Below are 16,985 nucleotides of genomic sequence, written 5' to 3'. Positions count from 1 at the left end.
TCCGGGTACTCCGGTTTCCTCCCACGGTCCAAAGACATGCATGGTAGGTTGATTGGCATCTCTGGAAAATTGTCCCTAGTGTGTGGTTGCGTGAGTGAATGAGTGTGTGTGTGTGCCCTGCGATGGGTTGGCACTCCGTCCAGGGTGTATCCTGCCTTGATGCCCGATGACGCCTGAGATAGGCACAGGCTCCCCGTGACCCGAGGTAGTTCGGATAAGCGGTAGAAGATGAATGAATGAATGAATAATTAAACCACAGAGAGCTTTCAGAGTGGATTTAACTGTTTATCAACATTTACAAAACTGCCTGAGTAACAAAAACTTCTATCATTACTAGATAAAATCTAGTAATGATACATTTTATAAACATGTCCCCAAACAGATGGTAATGTCCCCAAACAGCAAATGTAACATCATTGTCTGCTCTAATGGAAAACACGTGTTTCATCATATGGCCTGCAGCCTTGCTTTTAGTTCTCAGATTACTCAACACACCTGTTTTCAGTCACAATGCAGTCTGTAAATACACACCACTAAATTTAATTCATTGCAAAAATCTTGCTCCTATATTACTTGCAAAGCCTGTGCAATATTCTGGTTTGACCTTGTTTGTTTCTTTTCTCTGTTTAGTACCTGTTTAATCTTGTCTATTTGACCTTTGAATTTGTCCACCTCGGATATCTAACAAAACCCTGCATAGATTAGGGTTGGAATATCAAAGAAATATGCATTAAGTCTGAAACGTATAAATCATATCAGCAAGAAAATATGTAGATGAGGTGCTCTTGGCAGACATGAAGAAAGCAAGACAATAATTTATGGCTATCATGGAGGTTTAAACTGAATTCCCAATAAATTAGTTTATCTAATTCCCTTGACCAGCATTTCTTGATTTAGTTTAGAAATTAACTGAGCAAAATGTGCCACATTAATGACGTTAGCATGGTGTTTGGCACAAGGCATGCTGGTTCTAGTGATTCATACAACAATCTCAAAGGCTTATTAGCCTTAAACTCCTAATGCTGGGAGGAGAAACAGTGATCATTGATAAAATAGGCAAAACTTGTACAGATACAGGATCCATTCAGAATGGTAAAAATCATACAAGCAGAAAAATGTTGCCTGTTTGGATGAATCCAAGTGTTTTTATTTTATATCATGGTGATGAATTGATAAAATTTTACAACCAGTGCTATTGTGGATTCAAACTTATACCAACAAACACCTACAGAAAATGTGCATGTAGCTTCCTAGTCCTAATTATACACATGAAGTAAGAAGGAAGGTGTATAATAAAGTGGCTGTAAGAATACACAGTATTTGCAAACCTCAACAATGCTGCTGAGCCAGATACACTTATACCAGCACCATATATCGGTTAGTGTCAATATTGTGCTTACTTGTACAAATAATGTTTTCTTATAGTCTTATTGTGATCCAGTGGTTCTCCGGCAGTATCAGGGGTCCCTGAAGCATAAACGGGGTGTCTGTGTTTTTTTTTAATGTAATTATAGTGGGGAAATCATTACCCACCATTATTATGTCATATTATATTTATTACTAAGCACTTATAGCTGTTAAACTATTTGACTGATGAATCAGAAACAAGTACCCTATGGATAATGCCAATAATTAATGTGTTGTGTTTGTATAAAGTTCACCAAGACAGGACAGGTAAGGACTAAACGAAGACTAGACAATGTTTTTCTAATCTTCAGCTGCCTAGCTTGGGTGAGACTGTGCCCACTTTAACCTGAAGTGCAGTCTGATGTGTTCTTCGGCAGCTGTAGTCCATCTGCATCAAGGACTGAAATGCTGTGGACTGGGATACTTTACGACTCAATGTGTATACAAAAAAATAGTTATTTGAATTCTGTGCTCATCTTAAATACTCAAACCAGCCCATCTGACAGCAACAAACATTGCCATGGTCAAAGTCTCTGAGATTCCATTTTCATATGAACATTCACAGAAGTACTTGACTCGTGCATTGTGTTATTGTGCTGCTGCCACATGAATGGCAGGGGTACAAGTGTTCCTAATGAAAGTGTGTGTATTTTATCATTAAAGTACTCCCTGGATGTACAATCTGCTTTCAGTTAGAAAACCTAGAATCAATCGAAGACCTAATTCAGTAAAGTGTACCTACTGTATATGGTTCTCTGTGTATCCAATAAAATGGCCAATGAGTAATTTTATATATATGAGTATATAGTACACTGCTTCGGTTTTCAGTTTCAAAATATTAAACCACGGAATATCAGTACTCGTGCTCTGCAAAGGGAACGGGATAAACATACGCACGCGCTGGATCCATGCCAGAACCGCGTATTGCAGTCAGCAGCGTGCTGTTCAGACATAGTAGACAATTTAGTGCGATCGCGGAATGCAATTGCGGTTTGGGACGCAGATATCGTGAGATCAATCGTGCGTGACCAATCACTTCGGCGCAAAATCCCCGCGCGCTCCAAGGACAAACCGAGGAGAAAACGCATCTCAGAGTCTCATCACATCCTCATAAGCACGTCTAAATCTAATTGCATTAGCCCATGTATTGCAGTGGCTAAAATAAACAATCGGGCTCACTGACAAGAGAATCTCGATTCCTCGCGCGAGCAGCGGCGCAAACTCGTCTAAGCAGTAATACAGAGAGAGACACCGAGGTGACCTTAAGAAGGTGCTGCTCCGGAGAGAGCGTGCGCGGAGGGAGGGAGGGAATAAGGGATGGAGTGAGGGAGGAAGGGACGGAAAAGGAAAAGAGGAAAGCATAGAAGAGGAGAACAGGGAGGAAGGGCGCCCCAAGACTAGGCGGTGTTAATCATTGCTCTCTCTCTCTCTCTCTCTCTCTCTCTCTCTCTCTCTCTCTCTCTCTCTCACACACACACTCTCTCTCTCTCTTCGCTCACATAGCGTGTGGGACGTTTCAGTGAGTTCCTCCATCCGCGGCAGCTGCGCTTCCCTTCTCTTAAACACACACATACACACACACTCTCTCTCACACTCACACGCACAAGCACTGCCTGTGAAAGCAAGGACGTCCTTTCTTTCCTTTACCCGGAAGTCGGAGATGCTAGGGACTTGCAGTTGAGAATCCCGCACTGATAGTACATCTGAACTTCACTTGGAGGAGGATCGTCGTGTATCGGAGAGATCTGAATTCACCGGACAGGTAATTATGACCTCTCTGTGTGTGTGTCTCTCTCTCTCACTCTCTGTGTGTGTGTGTGTGTGTGTGTGTGTGTGTGTGTGTGTGTGTATGTGTGTGTGTGTGTGAGTGTGTGTAGCGAGGCGTTTGGCTTTGCCCGGTGGAGTGGGACGGACCGGAGCTCTCCAGCAGCAATGGTGCTGAAATATTCACCAACAAGGAAGTGATTCTGTGGTGTTTTTCCCTTCGCATATCAAGTACAGGGACATCAGGAAAGAACTGGGGCAGCTTTGAGTATTCAAGCGTTTTAGACGTTTTAGAGGATAATAGCGCACAGATACACACATCGATAGTGAGCTCAGAGATGCATTAGAGATCATATAAAGCTCTATAAAAATATACAGGGATGAGTAATATCTTTTTGTTTTGTTTTTTGTCTTTATCAGATTAGGGAAAGTTAACATGTTTCACACAGTTTATGGGATTAGTTTTAACCAGTCGGTTGCCCCGAGTCTCTCCAGTGTCTTGTGCATTCATGTATACATTTTTTTAAAAATCGTACTAGTTTTTAAGGACGCACGTCTTTTGAAAATGGTACAGGTCGCTGCAGTGACATTTAGGCTGCAGTGTCATGCGCTCCTCAGTGTTCTCCAAATTGTTCAGAAAAACATCTGCCATGCCATGGACTGATCCCAATTCTCATAAGTTGGAAAACAGTTTAAATATAAATTATAATGGATCACGCATTTTTTTCAACCTCATGTGCTGCATTGACCTTTAATGACCTTCATAGGTTATCCTGTTATGAACAAGATATTATTTCCTAGCTCTGAGTAATTTCAATGTAGAGATGGAAAAATAGTGAATTTGAAATAATAAAGTAATTCCCCAAAGCAAAGAAAGTATAGTTTCTGTTGTTTAGTTGCTGTTAAATTTCATACAGTGCTACAGCAATGAGAGAGCGCTCGCTTTACGTGTGTGTGTGTGTGTGTGTGTGTGTGTGTGTGTGTGTGTGTGTGTGTGTGTGTGTGTGTACGCATGTGTGTTTCATAGAGCTGGTGAAAAGGGACAACACAAGAAGCTTGAAGTAAATGTAACATCTGACTGAGAAGGAAATAGGAATCAAAAGCCATCAAGATGAATTTTGTAATGAAGCAAGCATTGGGAGGTAAGTTCCCCACAGTCGTTTTTCCAGACATGAGGGCGCGTAATAGTCACACATAGTCCCATGGGGATACTTCAGAGAACAGACTAAGCTCTTTGTAAAATTCTGGTGTAAAATGCAGATTTACTCATGACCAGTTCTCAATTTTAATGAAATCCAATATGACCTGGATTTTCACTGCACTGCTTGATTTGTGTGGGCAGATGGAACTGAAATAAGTGTTGCTTTACTTTATAGATACTTTTTCCCTTTTCAATATAAAAAGTAGAAATTTTGTTCTGAGGTCACCTGAACAAATACGTGGGTCTGTGTCTGTATTTGTAAGTGCATGGGTCTTGCATTGGTTAACATGCATTTTTTTTTTTTTTTTGCTGTTAGGAAAATTCAGTAAAGATACAAATAGGCTTTAAATTAAGTTTATGGTAAATTACTGCAGTTGTCTGAAAGAAAAAAATGGAATGCACAATTATGATGTTAGTAATGTATGGAGTATGGAAAAATGAAAAAGACTGGAGTGTTGCACTACCTTAAAAGGGTAAACTGTAAGGTGGATTAATCTTCTTGCCGTTACTACAACAATTTAACCGCTTTCAAACAAAGGCTACTATTCTTACTGTATATGGATTTTGCTACCTGCTGTAATAGAGCCTGACACAAGCTGGTTTTGTTTTAATGGATTTTTGAACACACAGTGGATGATTTATAAAAATAAAAATAAAAAAAATAAAAAAAGAAGGGGGTGGGTGTTAATGAGATCCATGTCATTAACCCGCTGCTGGGGATGGCAGCATGTCAGTGAGGTCAGCAACTGAACAGTGTGGGGGGGATAACCGCTTGAGAAAGTAGAGTGGTGTCTAACGCGCCAGCCCTTTTAATCTGATTTGTTTTTCAGTATAATGGAGTGTCTTGGGATAGATTGTGCCAATCTTTATTTTTATATGAATGTACAAGCAATGCTATTTGCTCCCCTCAAATAAATAAATAAATAAATAAATAAATAAATAAATAAATAAATAAATAAATAAATACATGTATTTCACTAAATAAAAAAATGAGAAAATGTATTCATTGGCAAAAGAAAAAAGGTCATATGAAAGCTTTTAGGAGCCTTTGTTCGTCTCTTTAGAGTCCACCCTTTTTTACCTGCATTAGATAATAAAACCTGGGCTGAGGGGAAATAATGGGCCTGTCTCTGAAAGAGATTTAGAGGCCCAAGGTCAGCCAGTGGAGACACTATCTGCACTTCACTCCACCAAGGCGCCACCGTAGGGGCACAATCACATTCATGAGGGAAAAAATCTCTAGAGCATGATTGCAGAATCAGGAACAAAGAAGAAGTCAGCCATCCTAACACTCATTTTCTCACACAGATGTAGTTACCTTGCTGTTAAATAGTATAAATGTTTAAACAAACATTTATTTTCTGGAAAAAAAAAAATACTTTATCCTACATGTCTTTCTCCCTGACTGACCTACAGTACTCTTTTTCCTGTACGTGTGCACATCGATAGCAGAGACTGCAGTGCATATACTCCCCAGAGTAGCCACCCCCACCTCCACCAACACACACACACACACACACACACACACACACTACTCCAAACACTCACTCATCTCTGGCTTTGTCTTCCCCATACTGTCTCTTTCTCATGCTGATTCTAACCCTGTGAAGTGGAAAAAGCATAGCAGACCCACAGTGCTAATGAGGCTGACATGTAGCATGTGCTACAGCCATGCACGAGTGCCTGCAGTCCAAATCCAGATTGGTGGATAGATAGAAGCTGCCATTTTCACTTTCTGTGTGCAAGACAACATATATGTTTTGTACACAACATATTCATTTCAAACACTCAAGCCTTGATAACAATGCAGCTCAACCCTGAAATAGAACAGTGAAGATGTCTACAAGGTGTCTTTTCATATGTCTTTTCACAGTAGCATGTTTTTATACAATTAAATGGCAGGATGCTCTTCCAAAAAGCACCCAAAGCAGAGGCCTTGTGTCTACGTAATGACTCTAAATTCAGCGGTTCCTATAAATATGTAATCTTTGGGTCTCACCTGTGGCATTGACTTGTTGCCTAAAGAAGATAAAGAGGCTGCTTCTGTGTCATATGCATTGAAAGACACTCCTTTGGAAAACCTGGCCAATAGTGAAGAGGCATCTTTCGACTGCAAAATCAGAGAAAATCAGAGACTTTGAGGAACCTTTCCATTGGATGGATCACAGCTGATTTCAGTTCCAGGAATCTTTTCAGTTCATCCTCCAGAGTATGTATTTTCTGTATAGCAGAAATATTGGACTGAATGCTGCCAATTGATGAAAAGCCAGCTTCACACAATTTTACACACAAGGACCGTTTTGCTTGCCTTTTGTTTGTCTTTTCTTTTTTTCACTCTACTGTCCTTATTAAACCAAGCTTGTTGGACCATTACAGGAACATTTGGTTTCTATACAGGTAGTGAGTCAAAAATGTCTCATGGGTGTATTTAGTATGTGGCATGAGCATAAAAAACTCAAATTAACGGTGTTACAGTTGAGAGAGGATGCAATCAAGGCCGTTGTTAAAGACTCAACAGTGGTTTCCTGTCCTTCCTGGGATTCAAACTCACAAACTTTTGATCACTAACTTGGATCCTTAACCACTGCTGACACTGTGAGAAACAACATGAGTTTAATTTCAACCTGCTTTGAATGAGAACGCTGCTATTATTTTTCATAATAGTCACAATTCTTACAGGATTTTATTTTTTTTTTTACAGGAAAGGGTTTTTGTTAAACTCTTTCTATCACAGTGGAACTCCGAAAGTTGCTTCAAGCAGAACACAACAATTAAAGAGAATTTACTCACTGCTTTTTTTCTACACCAGAAAATCTGTGTGATTTGTGTTCTCTGTCTCTACTTTGCTCTCAGTGTCACTGTGCTGCAGCCACCACTTCCTGTCAGCATTAAAGATCATATGCTGGGTCAAGTGGAGCTGCAGTGAAGTGATGGCAACTGAAGTGACAGATTCATTACCGATGGCCCGCACGCTGAATCGCCATAGCTTCATTGCTTCACGATCATGCCAACCAGAGCTCTCAAACCCTCACTAGGTCATGACTAGAGTAGCAGAGAGTCACTGCTCATGGACAAACTAATCAAATATAATTAGAAGATCCACATAAGTGGAATTGAATTAAAATAAACAGAACTGCAGTGAAGTGGGTGGACAGTAGGTGCATATATACCGTGATATGATTTTGAAACTGAATGATTTTGAAACAGATGAAAGAAACCCCTCATTAATAGTATTACCATCACTTTAATAAACATCAGTCATCCTGGCTAAATCAAGCATTCATGCTATTCATGTTATCTAGCAGTGCCGCATCAACAGGGTGCATCTAATTCTGCCAGAAAACCCTGTGGACCAGAAATCACTGCTGGGCTGTGTGAAAGCTGATACGATATCGATTCAAAGGACTGATCACGGATGCTGAGCAGGCAGGATTTTTAACTGTTCAACCAGATGATCCATAAGCAAGCTTGTCCCTGCAGCATGCACCCCGGGGGACAGAAATCAATGTGCGGATGCGGTGATACCAGGTGGAGATCTCTTCACTAAGGGATGGGCTTGGCAGTGGATATTGAGTTATGACTATGGCCAGTGAAGCAATAAAAATCGATCACGGCACCATTATGAGGAATTAGAGCAGCAAAATCCTATAACAGTTCTGCTTTTAGTTGAAACGTGAGTCTGTGCAGCTTGAGAGCTTATTATTGTAGGAGAATGATTCAGCATATTGGACAGAAAAGGACGCTTCTATACAAAGTGAAATATGGAATATGGGTAGCATGGGAAAAAGAAAAAGATGTTTGTACATCCTGATGGCAGAAGGGGAAAGGACAGAAAGAGAGAGGGCGACACAGGGATGAAAAGAAACAGAAAGTGATCAAAAAAGAGGGAGTGAAAATGAGCATAGAAGTGACTGCAGAAGTCAATGAGTGGTGAAATTAAAAATGTGCAAATATGCTACACGCACACATACTCTCTGATACACACACACACACACACACACACCAAGAATTACACATTCTGGGGAATGTGTCCGGACAGTATGTTGTGTGCTCACTATCTCCTCCTGTCGGCATAATTTGCAGTCCAGTTTTTACCTCTGTTTCTTATACATTTACTCTCTCTCTCTCTCTCTCTCTCTCTCTCTCTCTCTCTCTCTCTCTCTCTCTCTCTCTCCCTCTCTCTGTCTCTCTCTCTCTCTCTCTGTCTCTCTCTCACACACACATACACACACACATACTGTACACACACACACACACACACACACAGACACACTGTGATTTTAATCAAGACGGTGAGGAAAATGCTCAGGTTATGGAGATCCTGGCCCAACTGCAAATAAGCAGAATTGTGGTACATTTGAGAATATGCGTAGCATTGTATCTTTTGTGTACCACTAAATACATTCTTATCTGGATGCGGTATCTTAGTGGTTGGACTTCCAATTGGAAGATTGTGAATTCAAATCCCATGTCCACCAAGCTGCCACTGCTGGGCCCCTGAGCAAGGCCCTTAACCCTTATAAAATGAATGAAATGTTATTAGCAGCAATGTCATAAACTACTATATTTATTAGTTAGCAGAAAGTTCTTATGAGCTGTCTGTTACATTCATGGGCATATTGACATTTTTATTTATGTCTCTTTAATTGATGAATGTCTGCAAAAATGTAATTAAACATTAATTATAGTTGCTGTCATTCTTGTATAGCCAAAATTTCAGTGTTTTTTTTTTGCAGCGGTAAACATTTGACTGGAATGATACTCGTTTGTCAGGTAAACTGCATGGTTTCTGGAGACCATCACCAGCACCAAAAATTCCTAGAGGAAACCTATGTTTCTAGCAGAAACTCAAAAACATTATGACTTCCTGCCTAACATGATGTTGGTCCTTTGTGTGCTGTTAAAACAGCTCTGACCCACTGAGACTTGGACTCTACAAGACCTGTGAAGGTGCCCATCTGGCAGCAAGATATTATCAGAAGGCCCTTTATCCAATCTACTGCAGGTCTGACTTCTTGTACCAGAACATCCTATAAATGCCTGATTGAATAGAAATCTGGGGAATTTAGAGGCTAACACTATCAACTATTTATCCTGTTCCTTAAGCCATTCCTGTGCAATGTGTACAGTGTAGCAGAGTGCAATTCCCAGCTAAAAAAGTCCACTACCACCAATACTATGGCCATGAAGAGGTGTACCTGGTCTGCAGCGATGTTTGGGTAGGTATCACCTGTCAAATGGACGTCCACTTGAATGCCTGGTCCCAGAGTTTCCCAAAAGAACATTGCCTTGACCATTGCACCAGGTTGTCTTCTTGTGACAGTGCATCCTGGTGTCATCACTTAGACAAGTATATGGTGCACATGTACCCATGTATCCACGTAATGTGTTCACTGCTACCTTACTGACTGTGTGGCGTTTCACATGGTCTGCTCATGAACTCCACTTTCCTCTCATGTGCCTGAAAACATTTTACAAACTGCCCCAAGTAAAGCATGTCTGTATGATGAAGCACGGCCTGAAGCCATTTTCCCAAGGTATACACCAGATCCCTCATCAGTCTGTCCAGGATGTGGTCACATTCTAACTAAGATAAAATACTGAATAAAGTGCTCTAAAATAATGTGTTATTCACCAGGTATTTACATGCAGTCAGTAAGGAGTTATTACATACTTTAATTCTATTGGTTCTAGACACTGACAAACAAACACAAACACAAACCACCCTTGTGACTGTAAAGTTTGATAACTCATCACACTGTAGCCATTAATGTGCACTACTGAGTGCTGAATTTGGCCTTGACACTAGTGCACTTCCTCACTCTTCCTTTGTCTTCTCTCTCCTGGCAATTTAACCTGACACAACTTGTTTATGTGGAAGTCCCATGTGTAGGTTGTTATTAAACAGAGCGTTTGAGTTTTTTTTTAACTTGACTGATGCCAAAAGCATTAAAAAAGTTAGCAATAGTATAAAGCATCATTCTGAAAATAACTTGATAAAAATAAGATGTTTTTTTAAACACATCTAATCTATTATCTTTATATAGATACAGCTAGAATCTTGTTACATACAAGCCTATGACTAAAAGCTGTCAAATAGCATCATAGCTGCAAAGCCTACCCTATAATCAGTGTATGTTTATAGGCTTGACAAAGTAGACTATAGACAGTATGGTTCCAGTGCACAGGATGGTTGGGCTCCTTAGTGCTAACACTGACTTTTATTTGTGTTATATTTTATTTTTGTGTTATGTCTCATAGCTTATATATTATATAGCTTATATCTTATGTTCTGTAAAGCTGCTTTACGACAATGCCCAATGTTAAAAGTGCTATATAAATAAATTGAATTGAATTGAACTATGAAGTAAGCAAATGCATGCTAGCTAGTTAACCATTTGTTTATTAATATGTCATATTTTGTGCATTTATGTCTAAGTAGACTATATCGCATCCTCATTGTCATCTCTGCAGTCTCATTTTAACCTGCTTGACCTTCTGTAGTTAAGAGTAAAGCTTGAATGTACTGTCCTTCTGACAAAAACCTTTAAGAGGACAATCAATACAGTAACATACTCGGCTTGGGTAATGATTAGCTCCTATTGTGGTTGGTGAGTTGAGGGTGCTGTTCACCTTGCCTTGAATTAGGGCATGTGCGCACACACACACACACACACACACACACACACGCACGCACACACACACAAGCATGGAGTTGCTGTGCAATAAACTCAGTTTCAGCTCCATAGTCACACTTTTGCAAGTGTGACCTAATTTTGAGAAATCTTTTATAAAAATAGAAGCAGATACAAGCATTATTCCTTGGGCCTATATTCCTATATCAAGGTGAAGAGATCTTTTAGAACTTGTGTCTCAGAGTTTGCGAGAAATCAATATATCAATATAAACATTAAATAATACTCAATGTGACTTATTATTCAGTTCTGTTCTTGCTATTCAAGTTAAACCCTGATATAATAACACTATATTAGTCAGCTAAAAGAAAATTACCTAGCTGCTAGGTACAATTACATTATTACATGCTAAATTGTCATTTTTAGATAGCTAAACATGCTGAGTAAAGCAGTAATAGTGTAGTGGGGACAGCTAGATAAACATTAGATAAAATATTATATACTGTATTGTGCTAGCAATTATCTAGTATGGGTGCTTCCTCCAGATGTAGAAAAAATACATATTTGGAGCTTTTAGTTAATATTTAACATTACTATTGCTAACATTATAAATCAAATGTACTACAAATGCACTAAAAACCTGTACTGCCTATTGATCCAGGACTATTCCTGATAGCACTCATATGCTAATGACCATTCCAGCAACATTGCATTGACCTTTTTTACTAATTGGAAAGAACATTGGCACAATGTGACTTTTTTCAGCCACCTTTAAGCATAACTTGTGATTTAATCCCATCAATGTTAGTATGAAAGTATTCTGTTTTGCTTATTATGTATTTAATTCCCAATCTCACCATGTGATAAGCAGATTCACTCAAATTCCTTTCACACAATGTTGCTCACATGATTAATCTCATGATAACCTTCTTTCTGGGGTTGTTGTTTATCTAGGTAACTCACCACTACAGAATACAGTCTGCAACACAGTATGAATATGTTTCCACCTTATCCATGGCTATAAAAAGTAGAATATAAGGAAATCTCTTAAAAAAACATCATTATACTGACATTTTGACACATTGTGCCAACATTGTCTAGATATGTGTCCTATCTGGGATGACTGGCTTAAACACATGAAAATAATGTACATTCACTGGTTCAGCAAATAGAACCTTACTTTAAGATATCTAATAATAAACAAAATCTTAACAAATGAAAGAAGAATTTGATGAACCAGTTACATAAAGGAACTTCAAAGCACAAAAATAGGTTAATGACATCAGCAATTAGGTAACCACAATGTGCCCCTTGAGCATTTGGGTCCTCGGTTAGGTGCCCTGTGTCCTTTAGAGATAACTGCTTCAATAACTGGCATTGGAAATGAGCTCTTTTGGCTGTTCTATCACACGCCCTTGACTTGTGTCCAAAATGGCTGGCTAGGCAGTATGCAGATCTGGCAGACCTGGGCACTTTTCCTGCTTTTCCTATCTGTTTCTCTCTGGCAGTGCACAGCCTCTTGCAGACCAGGAAAGGTGAGAGCTGTGCTCTTCAGATTAGTACAGCTCCAGGTGCTGCCTTGTTTTTCTCTTTTGATTGTCCTAATAGAGATCCAGCATTCATGCTAACGAAGATCAGAGAAAGTCTTTAAAAAAGCCTGGCTATTTGGTACTAGTGTAGTAGTCATGGATGTCTTAATGTGAAGGATGGATTGATTATGTGTAAGAGGCTGGTGTATTTGTATGTGTGCCATGGCAGACCTGGTATGTCTGCGGCTCAAGGTCATGCAATTTATCAAGCAATTTATTGCACCTATTTCCATTCTCTGATTTCCATACAGATGGGTTTATGGGCTTCTTAGAAGTAATGGAGGTGCCTCCCCTCTGTGAAAGTGGCCATTTGTTAATTTGAATTCGCTTTTCCCATCAACAGGTAACCATCAATAACTTCCCAGCATTTGTGACTAGTAATTGCATTCCACAGATATTGCTCTCTTCCTGGCCTTCCTGAGTCTTACATTAATGAACATTGTAAGTCAGGCTGCTAATTACTTTTAGCTTTCAAGCATATCCATTACTGTATTTAATAGGGATAGGTATCTCTCCTTATGAGTAAATACGATAAACATTTCGAAACGTAGCCAGTGATCCGGTGTAAAAATAATAACAGCATCCTGTGATTTAATATGATACAATTTACAGCTGTACAGATTGATACAATGAAGAGAACAATACAAGTTCTGTTCAATCTTGTGATTCAATTCAGTGTCAGATTCAGAATTATGAATCTGTTCAATATGATACAGTATTGTGAGTCAATGAAATGCAATTCAGTATTGCGATTCAATTTCACCTTCATGCTCTTTACACAACAAAGCATAAACAAGAAAGAAAAGGATAGTGAGATTTTACTAGTTTATTCATTCATTTTCAACCATCTCTTTATCTGGGTTCATATGTGGATTTAAAGCCCATCCCTGGAGCATTAATGTTTTTTTAAATATGGAAGGAAACTGAAGAAAACCAAAGATGAGGTAAGGTGCCAGTGCCATCCACCTGGCACTGAGCCCCCTAGGTGTACATGTTTTTACTGGTATATAGCATAATAGTAATAGTGATGTATATTGTGATAGTAACACAAGATTTACACATGTGTATTAAGTGCATTACTGACAGATTCAGTATGGTCAAATGTTTATAGACACACAAACCTGACCAGTCATACACTTTTTGCATTTGTATATCCCATTCCAGATGTATTTCCCCTTGTTTCTGTTATAGCCCCTGCTATTTTGGAATGCTTTCCACTTGATTTTGGAGTGTAGTTGTGGGGATTGGTGTTCATTCAGCTACAAGAATACTAGTGAGGTCAGCCACTGATGCCTGGTGAGGGCTTTTAAACAGTCAGCTTTCCAATTCATTCCACAAGTGATGAATTGGGTTGGTAAGTCCAGACCACTCAGGTTCTTCTACATTGTCATGCTGGAACAGGATTGAACCTCTTTGTTTTAGTGAAGGGAAACCTCAGGTCTGAAATATGAAGGGACGGACTATTGTGGGTGTAATGGTCATGGTATTCCTATACTTTTGGCCAAATAGTGTAGTTCAATATTTAGTTGTTTTTGTTGAAGTTTCACCAGCTTCAGTTTTGCACTGATTTAAATAGGTGAATCTACACAAGCCCTACTACATGAGTACATGATGATTATAGCTGTACTGTAATGTACTGTAATTTGTAATGTGCAAATTCAACAACTCTTAAATACTGGCAGGACATTAACTTAAAGAAAATATGGAATGTTGAAAGATTATTTATATATGGATTCAGCTAGATCAAATCTTCTGGGAACATTTAAACCAGGTTGCATGCATTTTTTTTCTTACAGTATGTATGCAAACTGACTCTTAGAACACTTTACACGTTCTCCATATGGTGCACTGTGGGACTCTCTCAGCACAACTCAAGCGAATGAAAGACAACTGGCTGGAGCCGAATATGTAGTATTGGTTATATGTTGCCTCCAGCACCTCCAGTCCCAGGGTATGGTGGCATGACCATGTGTACGCAGCTTGGTGCAGTGACGGGAGTATTGGCTCTCAGAATTGCCCCTGGCCTCTGGCCTTCACTATGATTGTCAGAAGGCTGCGTCACTTGCCATCTGTTGGGGGAGATTCCTTTTCCACCTTGTAAAAAATGGTAATATCCTGAAGAAGGGAAAGACATTAAAATAGGACAAAGGAGCAGAAGATTTTGATCACTGGCTTATCAGAATCTTTTCAGCTGCATGTTTATTGGCAGATGAAATTGGCTAAAACCTTGCTGGGGCAGTGCAGTATCTTGCAGTTCTAGGTGCTTTTATATACATTCATTCATTCATTCATTCATTTTCTACCGCTTATCCGAACTACCTCGGGTCACGGGGAGCCTGTGCCTATCTCAGGCGTCATCGGGCATCAAGGCAGGATACACCCAGGACGGAGTGCCTAACCATAGCAGGGCACACACACTCATTCACTCACGCAATCACACACTAGGGACAATTTTCCAGAGATGCCAATTAACCTACCATGCATGTCTTTGGACCGGGGAGGAAACCGGAGTACCCGGAGGAAACCCCCGAGGCACGGGGAGAACATGCAAACTCCACACACACAAGGTGGAGGCGGGAATCGAACCCCGACCCTGGAGGTGTGAGGCGAACGTGCTAACCACTAAGCCACCGTGCGCCCCCTTTTATATACAAATAAATAAAAATAAAAACTACCAGTCTATGAATATGTAATGTTTATATAAACTGTATAACTATAGTTATGCACTGCACTAGCAATAAATGTGTCAGTTGTATGTACAACTAGCAACGTGTTCTTGAGAGGCAGAATTAAGAAAAAAAATCAAGTTTTACTCCTACATCCTTCCACTTGAATGACCTTTAGAACTTACTTTGATGAGGAAAAGTAAACCTCCACCTCCTCCTGGCTGCTATAATGGAGGGGTTTTTGTGAGGTGCATGTCTTTGTAGTGCTGTGCGCTTTCAGTGGCAATACCTACGCAGAGGATGTGGGCGATCAGAAAGACCTCTGTTGATCTACCATCACTTTACGGCAGTCCCTAAAGAGGGCCTAAAAGAGGAACCTCCTTCTACACAAATAGGTCAACCCATTACTGTAGACTAAGGACATCAAAGTCTTTCTTTCTTTTCTTACAATTTTAACTTTGAGTTAAATAACTAGCCTTTTAAACTCTGTCTTTGCATATCTAAACGCAAATTTCTTCTATTACTGATGGAAATAAAGCTTCTTTTGAACACAGTGGAATGAAAAGCTCTTTTTTTTAGTTATCAGGCTTTTTTTTTTTTAATATTTGAGCTATAGCATAAGGTAAAGAGTTATCCTTGACAGGGGTTTATGTGTCAGTTTGATAAAAGAATAAGTCTCTTTTCCTCTCAGTGTCTGCAAATGTTTATGCAACATTATTGTGGTTTTCCTATCATTAAAAAATGAACATTAAACATCAAGTGCCCTCAAAATAAATGGCTAAAGCATGAAGAAAAAAATAAAAAATATTCCCTTCTGAGTCACTGACCTGATACAATCACTATGGCCATTTTGTAATTGGGGCTTCTGTGTTATTTGAGGACAAAATTGCTAAACCAAAACAGTCAATCGTGGCTCCAGCTGGTCCATTGGCATGATTACAAATACAGTAAATATTTTCTCAAATAAAGTCATTAGCAGAAATTGTAAACATTCTTGTAAATTGAAAAGGCACTATTAAGAAAAAATGAACTAACCAACACAAAGTGTAATTTACTGTTTAGTGCTAAGCCAAACTGACTTTGTTTGTTCAGTTTGAACCAGTTGGGTCAGATGGAACGCTCAACAATAAGGCGTTTACACCAAGTGTACAGGTGACCAGTGAGTGTTTTCAATTAGTATAATTAGTATTAGTATATTTTTAATTAGTATAGTTAAAAATGATTAAAGCCAATGACCAAAAATAAATGCCACCAAGAATTTATATTACTCCAGAAATTACTAGGATTCATTTGTCCTGAAAACAGCATATCTGACTCATCCATACCCTTATTCTCTGTTAGGAAACTCAAGGCAAAAGGCACTAGACCAAAACCTCTGGGTTTGGGAGATAGGCCATTATTTCACTTACAGTTTCTTCCCCTCTTGATAATCTTGTCGGGTATGATAAACGAGCAATCAGAGAGAGAGAGTGAGAGAAAGAAAGACAGATGTGTGGAGATTAACAGCGAGAGCAAAATCAATTGTAATCAACCTTTACTGCAGGTGGATAATTTGAACGTCATGCATGGTGGCACAGACAAAAGGGACATACGTAAGGAAAGTTTGTGCACAAATATTCAGCATTTCATTTACAAAGGCATCACTTAGAGAACACTGAAGCAGGAGAGCAGAAACCGTTAAACCGGGGGCTTCTTAAAAGAAAGTAAGAAGGGCCAACATTAA

The 16,985-nt window shown here is 39.3% G+C and overlaps 1 protein-coding gene across 1 annotated transcript in view; it reads left to right on the top strand.

Annotated features, from left to right (window-relative positions):
- Nucleotides 1-2,764: 2,764 nt before the first annotated feature.
- Nucleotides 2,765-16,985, top strand: part of LOC132856940 (complexin-1-like) — a 36,027-nt gene continuing 21,806 nt past the window's right edge. Inside the window, exons 1-2 of the mRNA XM_060886838.1 lie at nucleotides 2,765-3,169; nucleotides 4,199-4,313. Of these exons, the coding sequence (XP_060742821.1) occupies nucleotides 4,283-4,313 (31 nt within the window). The 5' untranslated portion in view covers nucleotides 2,765-3,169; nucleotides 4,199-4,282. The remainder of the gene's footprint in view (nucleotides 3,170-4,198; nucleotides 4,314-16,985) is intronic.

The sequence above is a fragment of the Tachysurus vachellii genome, chromosome 14, assembly GCF_030014155.1.
Source record: "Tachysurus vachellii isolate PV-2020 chromosome 14, HZAU_Pvac_v1, whole genome shotgun sequence".
Classification (NCBI taxonomy): Eukaryota; Metazoa; Chordata; class Actinopteri; order Siluriformes; family Bagridae; genus Tachysurus; species Tachysurus vachellii.
The sequence above is the reverse complement of the archived record's forward strand: the minus strand, read 5'-3'. Positions and strand labels throughout refer to the sequence as shown.